The sequence below is a fragment of the Oratosquilla oratoria genome, chromosome 34 (assembly GCF_046742065.1).
Source record: "Oratosquilla oratoria isolate Oo_2021 chromosome 34, ASM4674206v1, whole genome shotgun sequence".
In the NCBI taxonomy this organism is placed as follows: Eukaryota; Metazoa; Arthropoda; class Malacostraca; order Stomatopoda; family Squillidae; genus Oratosquilla; species Oratosquilla oratoria.
In genome coordinates this window covers 32414189-32427682 of record NC_134810.1, presented here as the reverse complement: position 1 = coordinate 32427682, position 13494 = coordinate 32414189, and the positions used below count along the sequence as shown (strand labels likewise).

The following is a 13494-nucleotide window of genomic DNA, read 5'->3' as shown; positions in this document are numbered from 1 at the left end:
GTTTTGTGTTTTGTAGGTGATTTCTCATCTAAATATCATGTCTACCATTGTCACACCCTTGCATATAACCACGACTCAGTGGTGCGGTTGGTAGAGTCTCAGACTGTCAGTACTGGGGTGCTGACAGTACCTGGTTCGAATCCTGCCCAGGGCTGAAATTATTTCATTATCACTGCGCTTCGAGTCGTTACTCCAACTCTTGTGGCGGGGAGTTGGGGTGTGTGTGCGTGTAAGGTTATAGCATTACCCATAGATCGGTCATATGAGCTCTGAGCTCTCTTCCAGGAGGGAAATAGCTATCGATCACGAGTCCAGCACGTGATCTAAAGACCAAGGTGAATATATGTATATTGTTGTAAATGTAAATTATTATTTTGATTTGCAATTGTGCAAGGTCTAAGAATTACTGTATGAGAAAATGTATGGGTATAAGTTCCAAAGATCCTATAGGGAAAAAAAAAAAAAAAAAAGTGCAACAAAATCCAGGCAAGGCAATGAGGACCTTGGTGAGAGAGATGGGTGTTGGAGTGGTGACCATGAAAAAAGCACTGAACAAGGATCTTTTCTACTTGTAGCCTACTTGTAGCCTACTTGTAGCCCCTAAAAAAAATGTAAAGGCATACAAGAGTCTAAGAGTGTTCCAACCAGTACGCTAAAAGTTTTGGGTCTTTTCATGTGCATGGATGTGGTAAAGATGAGAGTAAAAGGGAAGAGATAGGCAGTATGTTTGTGAGAAGAAAGATGGATGTGTTACCACTGAGTGAAACTAAGTTGAGAGGGAGGGGCGAGTGTGAGTTTGGGAGTGTAGTTGGGAGGTTCTCAGGAGTGAAGAGAGAACAAGGGAGAGAGGGAATGGCTATACTATTAACCCCTTCCATACGGTGACGTCTACGTAGGCTTCATGAGGAGCAAAAGGGTACGCGAGGATGCCAACATCGGCGTCTTGATTATACTTATTGTAGTTGTACCTGCTCTGTAAACTGGCTTCATCATATTTTCTATGGTTATCAAAATTCACGGGTGAAAGAGAAAACGATTAATACAGCGGTGACTTTATTTTCTATAATGCGAGTATTATGACGCAACATCGCACGTCTGGCAGCTAATGCTGCCTGCGAGATTTTGGCCCGTATTGAAGGGGTTAAGTGGAGATATATAAATGTGTAGTGAAGTGGAAGGAGGCTTCTTCAAGGTTAATGTGGATGAAGGTGAAACTGGGGAGATGTGGGTTTTTGTAAGTGCATATGGCCCTGGTAGTGAGAAGAATGTAGAGGAAAGTGAGACTTTTTAGGTGGATTTAAATGAGTGCATAGAGGGATTAGGGAGAAATGTCAATGTAGTGGTATTGGGAGACCTTAATGCTAGGATAGGAAATGAAACAACAAGTGGAGTGGTTGGGAAGTGTGGAGTTCCAGGAAAAAATTGTAGTGGAGAGTTCATGGTGATGTGTCTAGAAAGAGAGTTGATGATAGTAAATACAGTGTTTAAGAAGAAAGTCAAGCATAATTACACATGGGAGAAGGTGGTGGATGGAAGGGTGGTAGACAGGGCATTAATAGACTATACAGTAGTAACTAGGAGTATAGAAGGAAGAGATAAGGATGTACATATTCTAAGGGGAGACAGTGGGGAACTATCAAATAATTTTTTGGTGGAAGATAAATTGAGTGGAGGATAGATGGAGAAAGAGGAAAAGGACAGAGGGTAGGGAGGTGCTTAGAGTGAACTGCTTAAAGGAGAAAGAAAAGGGGAAGGAGTACAAGAAGAAGCTGAGAGAGGAGTGGGAGGGAGTGAAGGATAGAGTAGAACTAGGAGTGGAGGAGGAATGGGGATGGTTCAAGGAGGGAGTCGCAAAGTGTGCAAAGATGGTGTGTGGAACAAGGAAGATGGAAGAAAATAGAAGGAAGGGTAGTGAGTGGTGGGATGAGAAAGCAAAGAAGGTTGTAGAAGAGAAGAAGTGAGCTTTCATAGATTGGTTACAAATTAGGACGAGGTAATCATATGAGAGGTACAAAGAAAAGAGAAGTAAAGCAAAAGATAAAGGAGGCAAAGAGGAGAGCAGATGTGAAATGGGGTAAGATTATGACAGGAAATCTTGAAAGTAATAAAAAAAAATTTTTGAAAGAAATTAAGAGAGGAAGAGGAGGTGAATCAAGTAGAGAAGAAAAGGTAAAAGGTGCCGATGGAGAGATGATAATGGAAGAGAAGGCAGTAAGGGGAAGATGGGCAGAGTATTTTAGGGAGTTGCTAAATGTGAAGGAGGATAGGGAGGGAAAGATAGCTGCAGTGGGAAATGCTAAGAAAATGGGAGTGATGAGTGAGGAAAATGGAGCAGAAATAAGGAAAGATGAAGTGAAGGCAGTTCTTAATATGATGAGAGCAGATAAAGCACCTGGTTTGGATGGATGTCATGCAGAATGTCTGAAAAAAAAAAGGAGGTACAGTGATGGTGGAATGGCTGGTAAGGTTATTTAATGTTTAAGAGAGGGTAGAGTGCTGGAGGACTGGAGGAAAGCCTGTATAGTTTTCCTTTACAAAGGAAAAGAGACAAGTGAGTGTAGTAGTTTCAGGGGGATCAGCTTGTTAAGTGTAGTTGGGAAGGCTTTTGGGAGGGTCTTGATTGAGAGGATTAGGAGAGGAATAGAGGGAATAATTGATGAGGAACAGTGTAGGTTTAGACCAGATAGAGGTTGCGTAGATCAGATTTTTGTGGTAAGATAGATATGTGAGAAAGCTATAGGAAAAGGTAAGGATGTTTTTTTGGGCTTTAATGGATCTGGAAAAGGCTTATGACAGGGTAGCCAGGATGTCACTGTGGAAGGCATTGCAGTTATATGGGATAGGAGGAAAACTTTTGAGAGCAGTCAAGAGTTTTTATGAAAGTAGTAGAGCTTGTGTTAGGATTAGGAATGGAGAGAGTGAGTGGTATGAGGTAAAGGTGGGACTCCATTACGGATGTGTTATGTCACCCTGGCTGTTCAATCTATAAATGGATGGGGTGGTGCGAGAGGTAAATGCAAGGATAGTGGGTCAGGGATTGGAGATGGTTAAAGAAAATGGAGAAAAGTGGGAGATAAGCCAGTTGTTGTTTGCTGACGACACTGCACTTGCAGCAAGTTCAGAGAAGGGATTGAGGATCTTAGTGACAGAGTTTGGGAAGGTGTGCAAAAGAAGGAAGTTGAAGATAAATATGGGTAAAAGTAAGGTGATGAGATGTACAAGGGGAGAATGTGGCAGCAGTCTGGAAGTGAGTATTAACCCCTTCAATACGGGCCAAAATCTTGCGGGCAGCATCAGCTGCCAGATGTGCGATGTTGCGTCATAATACTCGCATTATAAAAAATAAAGTTACCGTTGAATTGCTAGTTCTCTTTCAACTGTGAATTTTGATAACCATAGAAAATATGATGAAGCCAGTCTACAGAGTATGGAGGTCACACAGGTACAACTACAATATATATAATCAAGACGCAGACATCGGCATCCTCGAGTACCCACTTGCTTCTCATGATGCCTACGTAGGCATCATCGTATCGAAGGGGTTAAGGGAGAGAGATTGTACAAATACTTTCCCGCATTTGTATACTTCCAATTGTACTATAATAGTGGAGATGGGTTGAATGCAATATTTCATGTATGTGTAACTCAAGCATAAAAATATATAAGAAAAATTGTGGTCAACTTATATCTCTCTTGATAGCCTAGTTGTTAAGTCATTACCGCACTTGTCATGAGGATCCCGGGTTCGAGTCCTTGGCAGTACCGCATTTCAATTTCTGCATGTCGGCCTTTGATGGCTTAGAATTAACGTGCATTGTGGTTGTTAAAATGTATCTCTAATCACTGGGACCCATTCAGTGTTGTACACATACTTTCCCACATTTGTATACTTCCAATTGTACTATCATAGTGGAGATGGGTTGAATGCAAAATTTCATGTGTATGTAACTTGAGCATACAAATATATAAGAAAAATTGCACTCAACTTATATCTCTCTTGATAGCCTTGTTGATAAGTCACTACCGCACTTGTCATGAGTATGCTGGGTTTGAGTCCTTGGCAGTACCACAATTCAATTTCTGCATGTCGGCCTTTGATGGCTTAGAATTAAAGTGCATTGTGGTCGTTAAAATGTATCTCTAATCACTGGGACCCATACAGTGTTGTACATATATATATATATATATATATATATATATATTATATATATATATATATATGTATATATAATATATATGAAAACAAAGAAAAAACACAATATACATGAAGTTGGTTTATATACGAGTATATACAGTATATTTTCTGAATGGATGGATGTGTTGCAGGGTTCTAGAGGTAAATTGTAGATGTTTGAGAAATATGCTGCTGGGGTTTTCTTGTTACTGGACTGCACCTGTTTGATGTGATGTGATGGGCAAGTAGGATTGATGGCTCTTGTATACAATTATGTACCAATCATTCCCATTTACTGATCTATGGGTAGGACTCTGGTTTGTGTATATATATGTTCTAGTGGAATTGTTGTAATGTAGCCAGATGTTCTCCATGCTATGGAGAAGAAGAAAAAAATTACCCGTTTTCTTGAAGAACTAAAGATTCTTCTTCTTCCTGGCCTTCAAAAAGAATTTCATTGAAGTTGTTAATCTCCTCATCAGCCATATTGAAGCCTAAGTATGTTGTTTTCTTATCTATTATCTGGAAAAAAAGAATGAAAATTAGACATTTCATTATGAATGTGCTACAGGTTATTTCCATTATATGGTGAACCTTAGACTTTAAGAATTACGTCATTGAATTGGGTACCCCAGGTCTCTCTCGCAGGAGAATTACAAATCCCAGGTAATTGGCAGTGGCCCCAGATTGGCCCACAAATCCCTTGACCTCTTCAATATGAGTCAAATTCTCACGGGGAGCATCAGATGCCTGATGTACGATGATTCTATGATGCATCACAATACTTGTGTTATAAAATATAAATTTATAGTTGTATTACTTAATCTCTTTCACTCTGAATATTAGTAATCACAAAAAATATGATCAAGCCAGTTCACAGAATATGGGAATCATTCAGATACAACTACAAAATATAATCAAGATGCTGATGCAGGCATTCTCACATACCCACTCGTGCCTCATAATGCCTATGTAGGTGTCATCACACTGAAGGGGTTAATGAGTAAATATTGTGTTGTCTGGGTAAAGTTAAAGTAGAGCAGTGTTGTTGTCTGGGTAAAGCTAAAGTAGAACAGTGTGTGATGGGGTGTTTGGGTTTGGTGTGTGGTAATTACACCTGGGGCAATTTACTTCTTTGGCCAGGCCTATTCTGTGTTGGCATCATTTTAGGAATCCTGCTACCTGTAGCCCCAAAGGGAACATTCCTATAAAAAAATAAAAAAAAGAAAAAAAAAGAAAAAAAAAAAAAAATAATAATAATAATAATAATAATAATAAAAGATAAAAAAATAATAATAAATAAATAAATAAATAAAATAAATAAATAAAATTAATAAAAAATAAAACAAAATAAAATAAATAAATAAATAAAGGCATAAGAGGGTCTAGGAGTTTTCCAACCAGTACCCTAAGGTTTGGGTCTTTTAATGTATGTGGATGTAGTACAGATGAGTGTAAAAGGGAAGAGATAGGCAGTATGTTTGTGAGAAGAAAGATGGATGTGTTGGCTTTGAGTGAAACTAAATTGAAAGGGGGGTGAGTGTGAGTTTGGGAGTGTAGTTGGGAGGTTCTCAGGAGTGAAGAGGGGATGCGGGAGAGAAGGGGTGGCTATACTAGTAAGTAAAGAGACAGGTAAATGTGTAGTGGAGTGGAAGGAGAGTTCTTCAAGGGCAATGTGGATGAAGGTGAAGCTGGGGAGATGTGGGTTTTTGTAAGTGCGTATAGACCTGGTAGTGAGAAGAGCATAGTGAAAGGGAGGCTTTTCAGGTAGATTTAAATGAGTGCATAAAGGGATTGGGGAGACATGTCAATGTAGTTGTATTGGGAGACCTTAATGCTAGGGTAGGAAACGAACCAATAGATGGAGTGATTGGGAAGTATGGAGTTCCAGGTAAAAATTGTAGTGGAGAATTGATGGTGGAGATGTGTCTTGAAAGAGAGTTGATGATAGCAAATACAGTGTTTAGGAAGAAATTCAAGCAAAAGTACACATGGGAGAGGATGGTGGATGGAAGGGTGGCAGATAGAGCACTAAAGCACTATATAGTAGTGACCAGGAGTATGGTAGGAAGAGTTAAGGATGTACATGTTCTAAGGGGAGAGAGTGGGGGAATATCAGATCATTTTCTGGTGGAAGGTAAATTGAGAGTGGAGAATAGATGGAGAAAGAGGAAAAGGGCAGAAAGTAGGGAGGTACTTAGAGTGAACTGCTTAAATGAGAAAGAAAAGGAGAAGGAGTATAAGAAGAAGCTGAGATAGGAATGGGAGGGAGTGAAGGATTGAGAACAACTAGGAGTGGAGGAGGAATGGGGATGGTTCAAGGAGGGAGTCATAAGATGGTATGTGGAACAAGGAGGGCAGGAGGATATAGAAGGAAGGGTAGTATTGGTGGGATGAGGAAACAAAGAAGGGTGTAGAAGAGAAGCAGGCTTTCGTATATTGGCTACGTATTAGGACGAGGGAATCGTATGAGAGGTATAAATTAAAGAGAAGGGAAGTCAAGCATAAGATAAAGGAGGCAAAGAGGAGAACAAATGTGAAATGGGGTATGAGTATGACAGAAAATATTGAAAGTAATAAAAAGATGCTTTGGAAAGAAATTAGGAGAGGAAGAGGAGGCAAATCAAGTAGAGAAGAAAAGGTAAAAGGTGCAAATAGAGAGATGATAATGGAAGAGGAAGGCAATGAGAGGAAGGTGGGTAGAGTATTTTAGGGAGTTGCTAAATGTGAAAGAGGATAGGGAGGGAAAGGTAGTTGCAGTAGGCAGCACTAAGAAAATGGGAGTGATGAGTGAGGAAAATGGAGGAGAAATAAGGAAAGATGAAGTGAAAGCAGTTGTTAAGATGATGAAAGCAGGTAAGGCACCTGGGTTGGATGGATGCCATGCAGAATGTCTGAAAAAGGAGGTACAGTGATAGTGAACTGGCTGGTGAGGTTATTTAATGTTTGTTTAAGAGAGGGTAGAGTGCCGGAGGACTGCAGGAGTGCCTGTATAGTTCCACTTTACAAGTAAAAGGGGTACAAGTGTGTGTAGTAGTTTCCGAGGGATTCTTAGTTTTACAAAATCCATTTTGTTGTACATAAATATTCCTTCTCTATGTTTATCATTCCAATCTACATTGTTCTGTTCTTTTAATTCAAACTCTATTAGTATATGTCACTCTTTCCAATTGGTGTTTTATACACCATTTTGTTCACAATATCTGGTTCAGAAGTTAATATTAAGTCTAGTTTCAATGGTTCCTCGTTGTTTCTATATCTAGTATTTTTCTTAATCCATTCTGTTAAGGTGTATTCGATGGTCATACCCAGTAGAATATTGCTCCAAAGTTCATCTCCCCCTTTAACTAACATTTCTTCCCAAATTATGTCTTTTGCTTTACTATGTTTCCACCCTCTTTCAGTAACTCATTTAGCACATTCATTGTTTCTTCCAGTAAATTAGAATGTTTGCTGTCTGACCATGCATGTGTTTTTGGTGGTACATACATTGCTACAAATTTTCTGCTTTTCATCTCTTTGTTTGCAATTTTAATCATAATTACTTCTACATTGCCTTGGCCTTCAATAATCTTTGTCACATTTAGACCCTTTTTGGTCAATATCATGACACCTCCTCCTTGTTTGTCTGTTCTATTTTCACCCAGTGGTTGTATAGACCATGTCCCACTATGCTTGTTGATAGAGGTCCTTTCAATTTTGTCTCTACTATTCCCATGATATCAGGTTTTTCTGTTTCTAGATAGTCATTTAGTTCGTTGATTCCAGAGATCACTATCAATATTTGTGTATGCCACTTTTGTTTTCATATTTTCTTTTCTTTTTTTGGGTCAGAAGCAGTGTCGCCAGACACAGCACATCCACAGCAAGGCCGCTTCATTAAATTGGTGACCCCCCTCTCTGTCCCCCCATGCATAAAAGGAGAAGACGGGGAGAAATCCCATCGGCTGCGTCAAATTTTGCTCACACATACTACCTCACCCCCATCCCCCCGCCCATTCCATCTCATGCATCACATCATCATCCATATACAACCATTCTCCATTCACCCCTGTCTTCTCTCCTCTCCCGTCCTTCCTCAACAGACATTCCCCTCTTCCCTAAAGCCCCCTTCACCCCATCCATCCACCTCATCCTAGGACGTCCCCTCATGTTCACACCCCTCCACATCTGCCTACCATACCTCTTTTACTAGTCTTTCTTCACTCATTCTTTCCATGTGTCCAAACCATCCTAATACTCTTTCATCAATCCTATCTCCCAGCTCCCTTTCTACCCCCGTTCTTCTCCTCACCTCCTCATTTCTCACTCTATCTAGCCTAGTAACCCCCATCATACTTCTCAGACACCTCATCTCAAACACATTCAAACTCCTTCTCTCTTCCTCTCTTATGTTCCATGTTTCTGCCCCATACAGTGCTCGTGGCAATCACTCCTTCATACAGTCTCCTCTTAGCATATATATATATAATATACATACACACACATATGTATACATAAAGCTGCCAATAATATCAGAATCTATAACTATAGTATCAGAATTTATAAATATAGAATCAGAATCTATAACCAAGTCCAAAACCAATGGTTGAACAATACCACATGTCTTCACAAAATGTGGTCAGATTAAACTGAATTTCAGATGATGTTACTTTTAATGTTTTTGGGCAAAACTGATTTATTCAGTAAGCAGAAGTGGGCAATGTACACAATAACAACATTTTTGAATGCAAGACAAATAAAGAATAACAAACTACACAAATAAAAGCCACGCAGATAAAAAACATAACAAATAGTAGTCTCCATTTTAATTACACACACACATATGTGTGTGGGGGGGGTCAGGAAGTACGTATGAGAAAAAATTTGACGCAGCCCGAAGGTATTTCTCCCCATCTTCTTTTCTGCATGGGGGGGAAAGAGAGGGGGGGTTGCCAAATTTATGAAGTGGCCTTCCTGTGGATGTGCTGTGTTTTGCAACACTGCTTCTGACCCAGAGCAGTGGACAGGATGCAGGGCTGTCCCATCATCCAAGTGCCAAGATGGGAGGGAGGGAGGAGGGTGGAGGGGAGTGGAATATATAGGAAATGGAATGGAAAGGATGTGGTTTTTATGCTTTATTCTTTTTGGCTACCCCCTGTGTAGGGGGAAAAAGCCTTTGGTATATGTATGCAAGTTAGAATACACAAATTTATCATAATTTCTCGACCACCACAGCTATCAAAACAAAGAAAGTGTCTCAAGCAGCCCCTATGGCTGTTTGTAATTGTATTGTTTTTAGCAACCTTTTCCGTCACTGATTTCTGCCTAGAAAAACATGTTACATGGATATATTATAATTTACAAAATTAATATTTACTTTTCTAATGCTATATTGTCTAGGTGTGCACTCCTGAAATTTTACTTTTTTTCATCATTCCAACTCTGTCAGCCAACTCCATTACCTTTCTGGTGTTTTATTTAACTGCACCTCTTATCTCACTGAGCTTAACATCAATGACATTGTACTTAGCTTTCATTTTCCATACATTATCTTTAAATTTCTCTGTTTTCCTAGAATATTTTCAAAGGCTCTTTCGCAAAAGCAGCAATGTCAGTGACATTGATGTCCCACCTCCACACCCACCAATAAGTCATATATTTCTAGAGGAACATTTTCACACTGAATTTGGTACCAGTGCTCACAAATTTCAGTTTAGGGAACTGTCTCTGTACTTAGGATCTTACATTTACTGCAATTCACCTTCCCTTTGTTTACTATGTCCTTTGGCTTTACTAATGACTAATGTCCTGCCCACTTCTTTCAAAATGGTCCTGTGCTGATCTCAGACTTCTTGATTATCCACTTCTTCATTCATTCCCACTTCTATTTTGCATTTGAGATACACTTTTTCTATGGAATTATTACATAAGGTTATGTTAGGTTAGCTTAAGTTAGGTGCTATTGGACAACATAATGATAATTTGTGTTACATATCTGTGCTTGCGTGCTTCTTAAATTTTACTGGTTAATTCATCACTTCAGCTAATCCTATAGTCTTCTAGTGTATTCACAGCCAATGTATTGCCTTTTGGTATAGGACTTTCCACTGCAAAACTCTTATAAATCATGAGGAAAGTGAACGACCATGTCTACTACAAACTATTTACAGAAAAATTTATTTGTATTTCTGAGTGAACCTAGTTAGTGGAAATTCTATGTAGGCTGTAACGACTTACTTAAAAACTCCTCTACTTATAATTTATATAAAACAGGAAGTCCAACCTCATAGAGCGGCGTGTCCCTAAGCAGTAACAGGTTAACATCTAAACTACAAGTCATATTGTTGCATAGCCAGACAGCTGATCTTACCATAACATTACCTTCTTGTTAAGCTGGAATCATGTTTCTTCTACCTTTGTTTAGATTAAAAACTGCTATAGAAAGGCCTTTCGTTTAATTGCAGGTAGCACCCAATATTACATACTTGTATGTAAACATAACCAACCAGAAGCTAGTCATGTTCAATACACGTATCCAACGTTTATCATTGCTTATCAAATGTAAATACTGAACTGTATTGTTGCGCAATAGGCTTCAGGGATCAACATACACAAATAATATTTATAAAATATAATTTCAAATAACATGATGCACACAAACATAAATACGAACGTCAAAGTTTGACGTCACTTCAAGTATTTAAAGGATAGAAACAACAATAAAGTTAGGGATGTTCTGATGTACGAAGCAATGTTTATGCCTGGGTTTTAGTATTCACCTCGGATCTCGGATCTGCTGCAGCCTCTTTTCGAGACAGCCAGACACCACCCTACGGCAGTGAGCTCAGAGCTCATTATTAGCAGATCTCTGGGTAGGTCTGAGACCACTCACACTCCACACACCGGGAATGCAAGGTCACAACTCCTTGACTAACGTCCCGTACCTACTCGCTGCTAGGTGAACAGGGGCTACACGTGAAAGGAGACATACCCAACTTGTCTCCGCCCGGCCGGGGAATCGAACCCCGGTTCTCCGGCTTGTGAGGCCAGTGCCTTACCAATCCGCCACCGGGCCGCCACCGGGCCGTATGAGTGAAACAGGATGAATATGATAGTTTGTGGGTAGAATTAACCCAAACAAATGGACAAAAGATGAATGGAGGTGTAATATACAGGCCAAAAAAACAATTATCATTAGCAAACAACAAACTACTATTTCAAGAACTGTCTAGTTTCTGCAACTGGAACTTCAATTGATAATGGGTGATTTCAGTGATTCACCTTGGTTTTTGGAACACGTGTTGGAGTCGTGATCGACAGCTATTTCCCTCACAGAAGAGAGTTCAGAGCTCGTATGACCGATCTATGGGTAATGCTTTGACCTTACACGCACACACACACCCAACTCCCTGCCCACGAGAGTTGGAGTAACGACTCGAAGCGCAGCATTACTGAAATTATTTTCAGCCTTGGGCAGGATTCGACCCCGGATCGCCGTAGTGACAGTCTGATACTCTACCAACCGCGCCACCGAGTCGTATTAGTGAGTGATTGGATGACCCTTGAACGTCGCCATATAATGATATAGGTAGTCGCTTGATAGATATTTACGGTGACAACTGCTTAGTTCAGCATGTTGAAAAATCCACAAGACATTGAAAATTACTCGATCTAATCACTAGCCGCGAAAACGTGATAACTGATAGAGAAGTTGGTGAAACTATTGCAAGTAGTAATCACAACTTGAACTTAGATTCAAACTGCTAAAAAAAATCAGAGTTGATACTTGTGTATCTAAAATACCCGATTTAAGTAAAGCTCAGTTCATAGGACTACGTCAGCAGCTCTAGCTGACAGATTGGGAGGCAAAATTAAGCGAAAGGCCTTACCTTGCCTAGTATTTGCTTACCTAGTATTGGTTAGTGGGGAAATAAGAATATTTCTTGTTGGATCCCCACCTCTTAAAATATTGCGCCGGTATTTGATACCCATACCCTTTGTGCCTGTCGTACCTAGTTTTAAAAGTTGATACTGACGGTGCAGTCACTACATGTTCTGGCAAATGATTCCACTCACGCAATGTACGGATTGTGAACCAGTTTCCCTCGAGCGAAGTTCTCCAGTGGTCCGGAACAACTAATTTGTAACTGTGGCCCCTGAGTCCAGTCGTGCTGAGGCTGAAAAATTTGTTGTAGGGAATGTCCTCATATCCGTGAAGAAGCTTATAGACTTCAATCGTGTCTCCGCGTTTTCTTCTCTTCTCCAGCGTCTGTAAGCCAAGGAATTTGCACCTCTCTTCATAGGGTAGCTCTGAACATTCCGGCACTAGCTTGGTAGCCCTGCGTTGCACTTGCTCCAGTAGTTTGATATCCTTCACTAGGTATGGCGACCAACACTGGAATGCATAATCTAATATCGGTCGAACCAGCGCCTTGTAGAGAGGGAGCAGGATCTCCCGATCCATGTAGGTAAAATTCCTCTTGATAATGCCCAGTCTGCTATTTGCCTTGGCTGCAATCTTGGCTACATGTGTGGAGGACTTCAGGTCTGTAGAGACAAAAACTCCTAGGTCTTTTTCCACCGTTGACTTATCCAGGTTCCTTTCTCCAAGCTTGTAGTTTGTTCTGGGGTTCCCATGGCCGAAGTGCATTGTCTTGCATTTGTCTACATTAAAGGTGAGTAACCACTTTCTGCTCCATTCAGCTACTCTGTCCATGTCTCTATAATGCCTCGACATCTTCCCGGGTCTTGATGTTCCTATATATTTTTGCATCGTCTGCAAACGGACTTGCCGATGATTCCAAATTATTAACAAGGTCATTAACATAGATGATGAACAGAATTGGTCCCACCACCGATCCTTGTGGCACTCCGCTCTTCATTGGTAGCGACTCCGAGAAAGTACCCCTTATGCCCACCCGGTGTGATCTGTCCCTCAGGAAGCTGGCAATCCAATTCTTGGTGTTACCTGTTACCCCAATTGCCTCCAGTTTAGCTAACAGTCTCTGATGAGGGACTCTGTCAAATGCTTTCTCACAGAAGATAATGGAGGAGAAAATATTACGGTAGGATATAATGTCAGTGAAGGCCAAAATGTAATTTTAGGAAGGGATACCGGACAGAATGTCCATGAAGGCCAAAATATCATGATAGGATGTAATGTCGCTAGAGGACGAAATGACACATTAGGATGTAATGTCATAGGACAAAATGTCACAATGGGATGTAATGACAGTGGAGGACAAAAGATCACGATGGGAAGTAATGATAGTGGAGAACAAAATATCACGATAGGATGTAATGATAATGGAGGAGAAAATATCACGGTAGGATATAAT

At 40.2% G+C, this 13494-nt stretch overlaps 2 protein-coding genes across 7 annotated transcripts in view; both read right to left on the bottom strand.

The window, feature by feature from the left end:
• LOC143018167 (DNA-binding protein Ets97D-like) overlaps window positions 1-11572 on the bottom strand; it is a 66364-nt gene extending 54792 nt beyond the window's left edge. For 3 of the 6 annotated variants that reach the window (XM_076173329.1, XM_076173328.1, XM_076173333.1), the window contains exons 1-2: window positions 10440-10497; window positions 4575-4696 (exon numbers count right to left, since the gene is read on the bottom strand). In XM_076173329.1, the coding sequence (XP_076029444.1) occupies window positions 4575-4696; window positions 10440-10496 (179 nt within the window). In that variant the 5' untranslated portion in view covers window position 10497. Of the gene's footprint in view, window positions 1-4574; window positions 4697-10439; window positions 10498-10526; window positions 10737-11437 lie in introns of those variants that run through there. The other 3 variants (XM_076173332.1, XM_076173330.1, XM_076173331.1) reach the window with 3 other exon arrangements.
• Window positions 11573-12065: 493 nt separating this feature from the next.
• Window positions 12066-12893, bottom strand: LOC143018370 (uncharacterized). Its single transcript, XM_076173729.1, has one exon. The coding sequence runs from the start codon at window positions 12891-12893 to the stop codon at window positions 12066-12068; it is 828 nt and encodes a 275-aa protein (XP_076029844.1).
• Window positions 12894-13494: the final 601 nt, after the last annotated feature.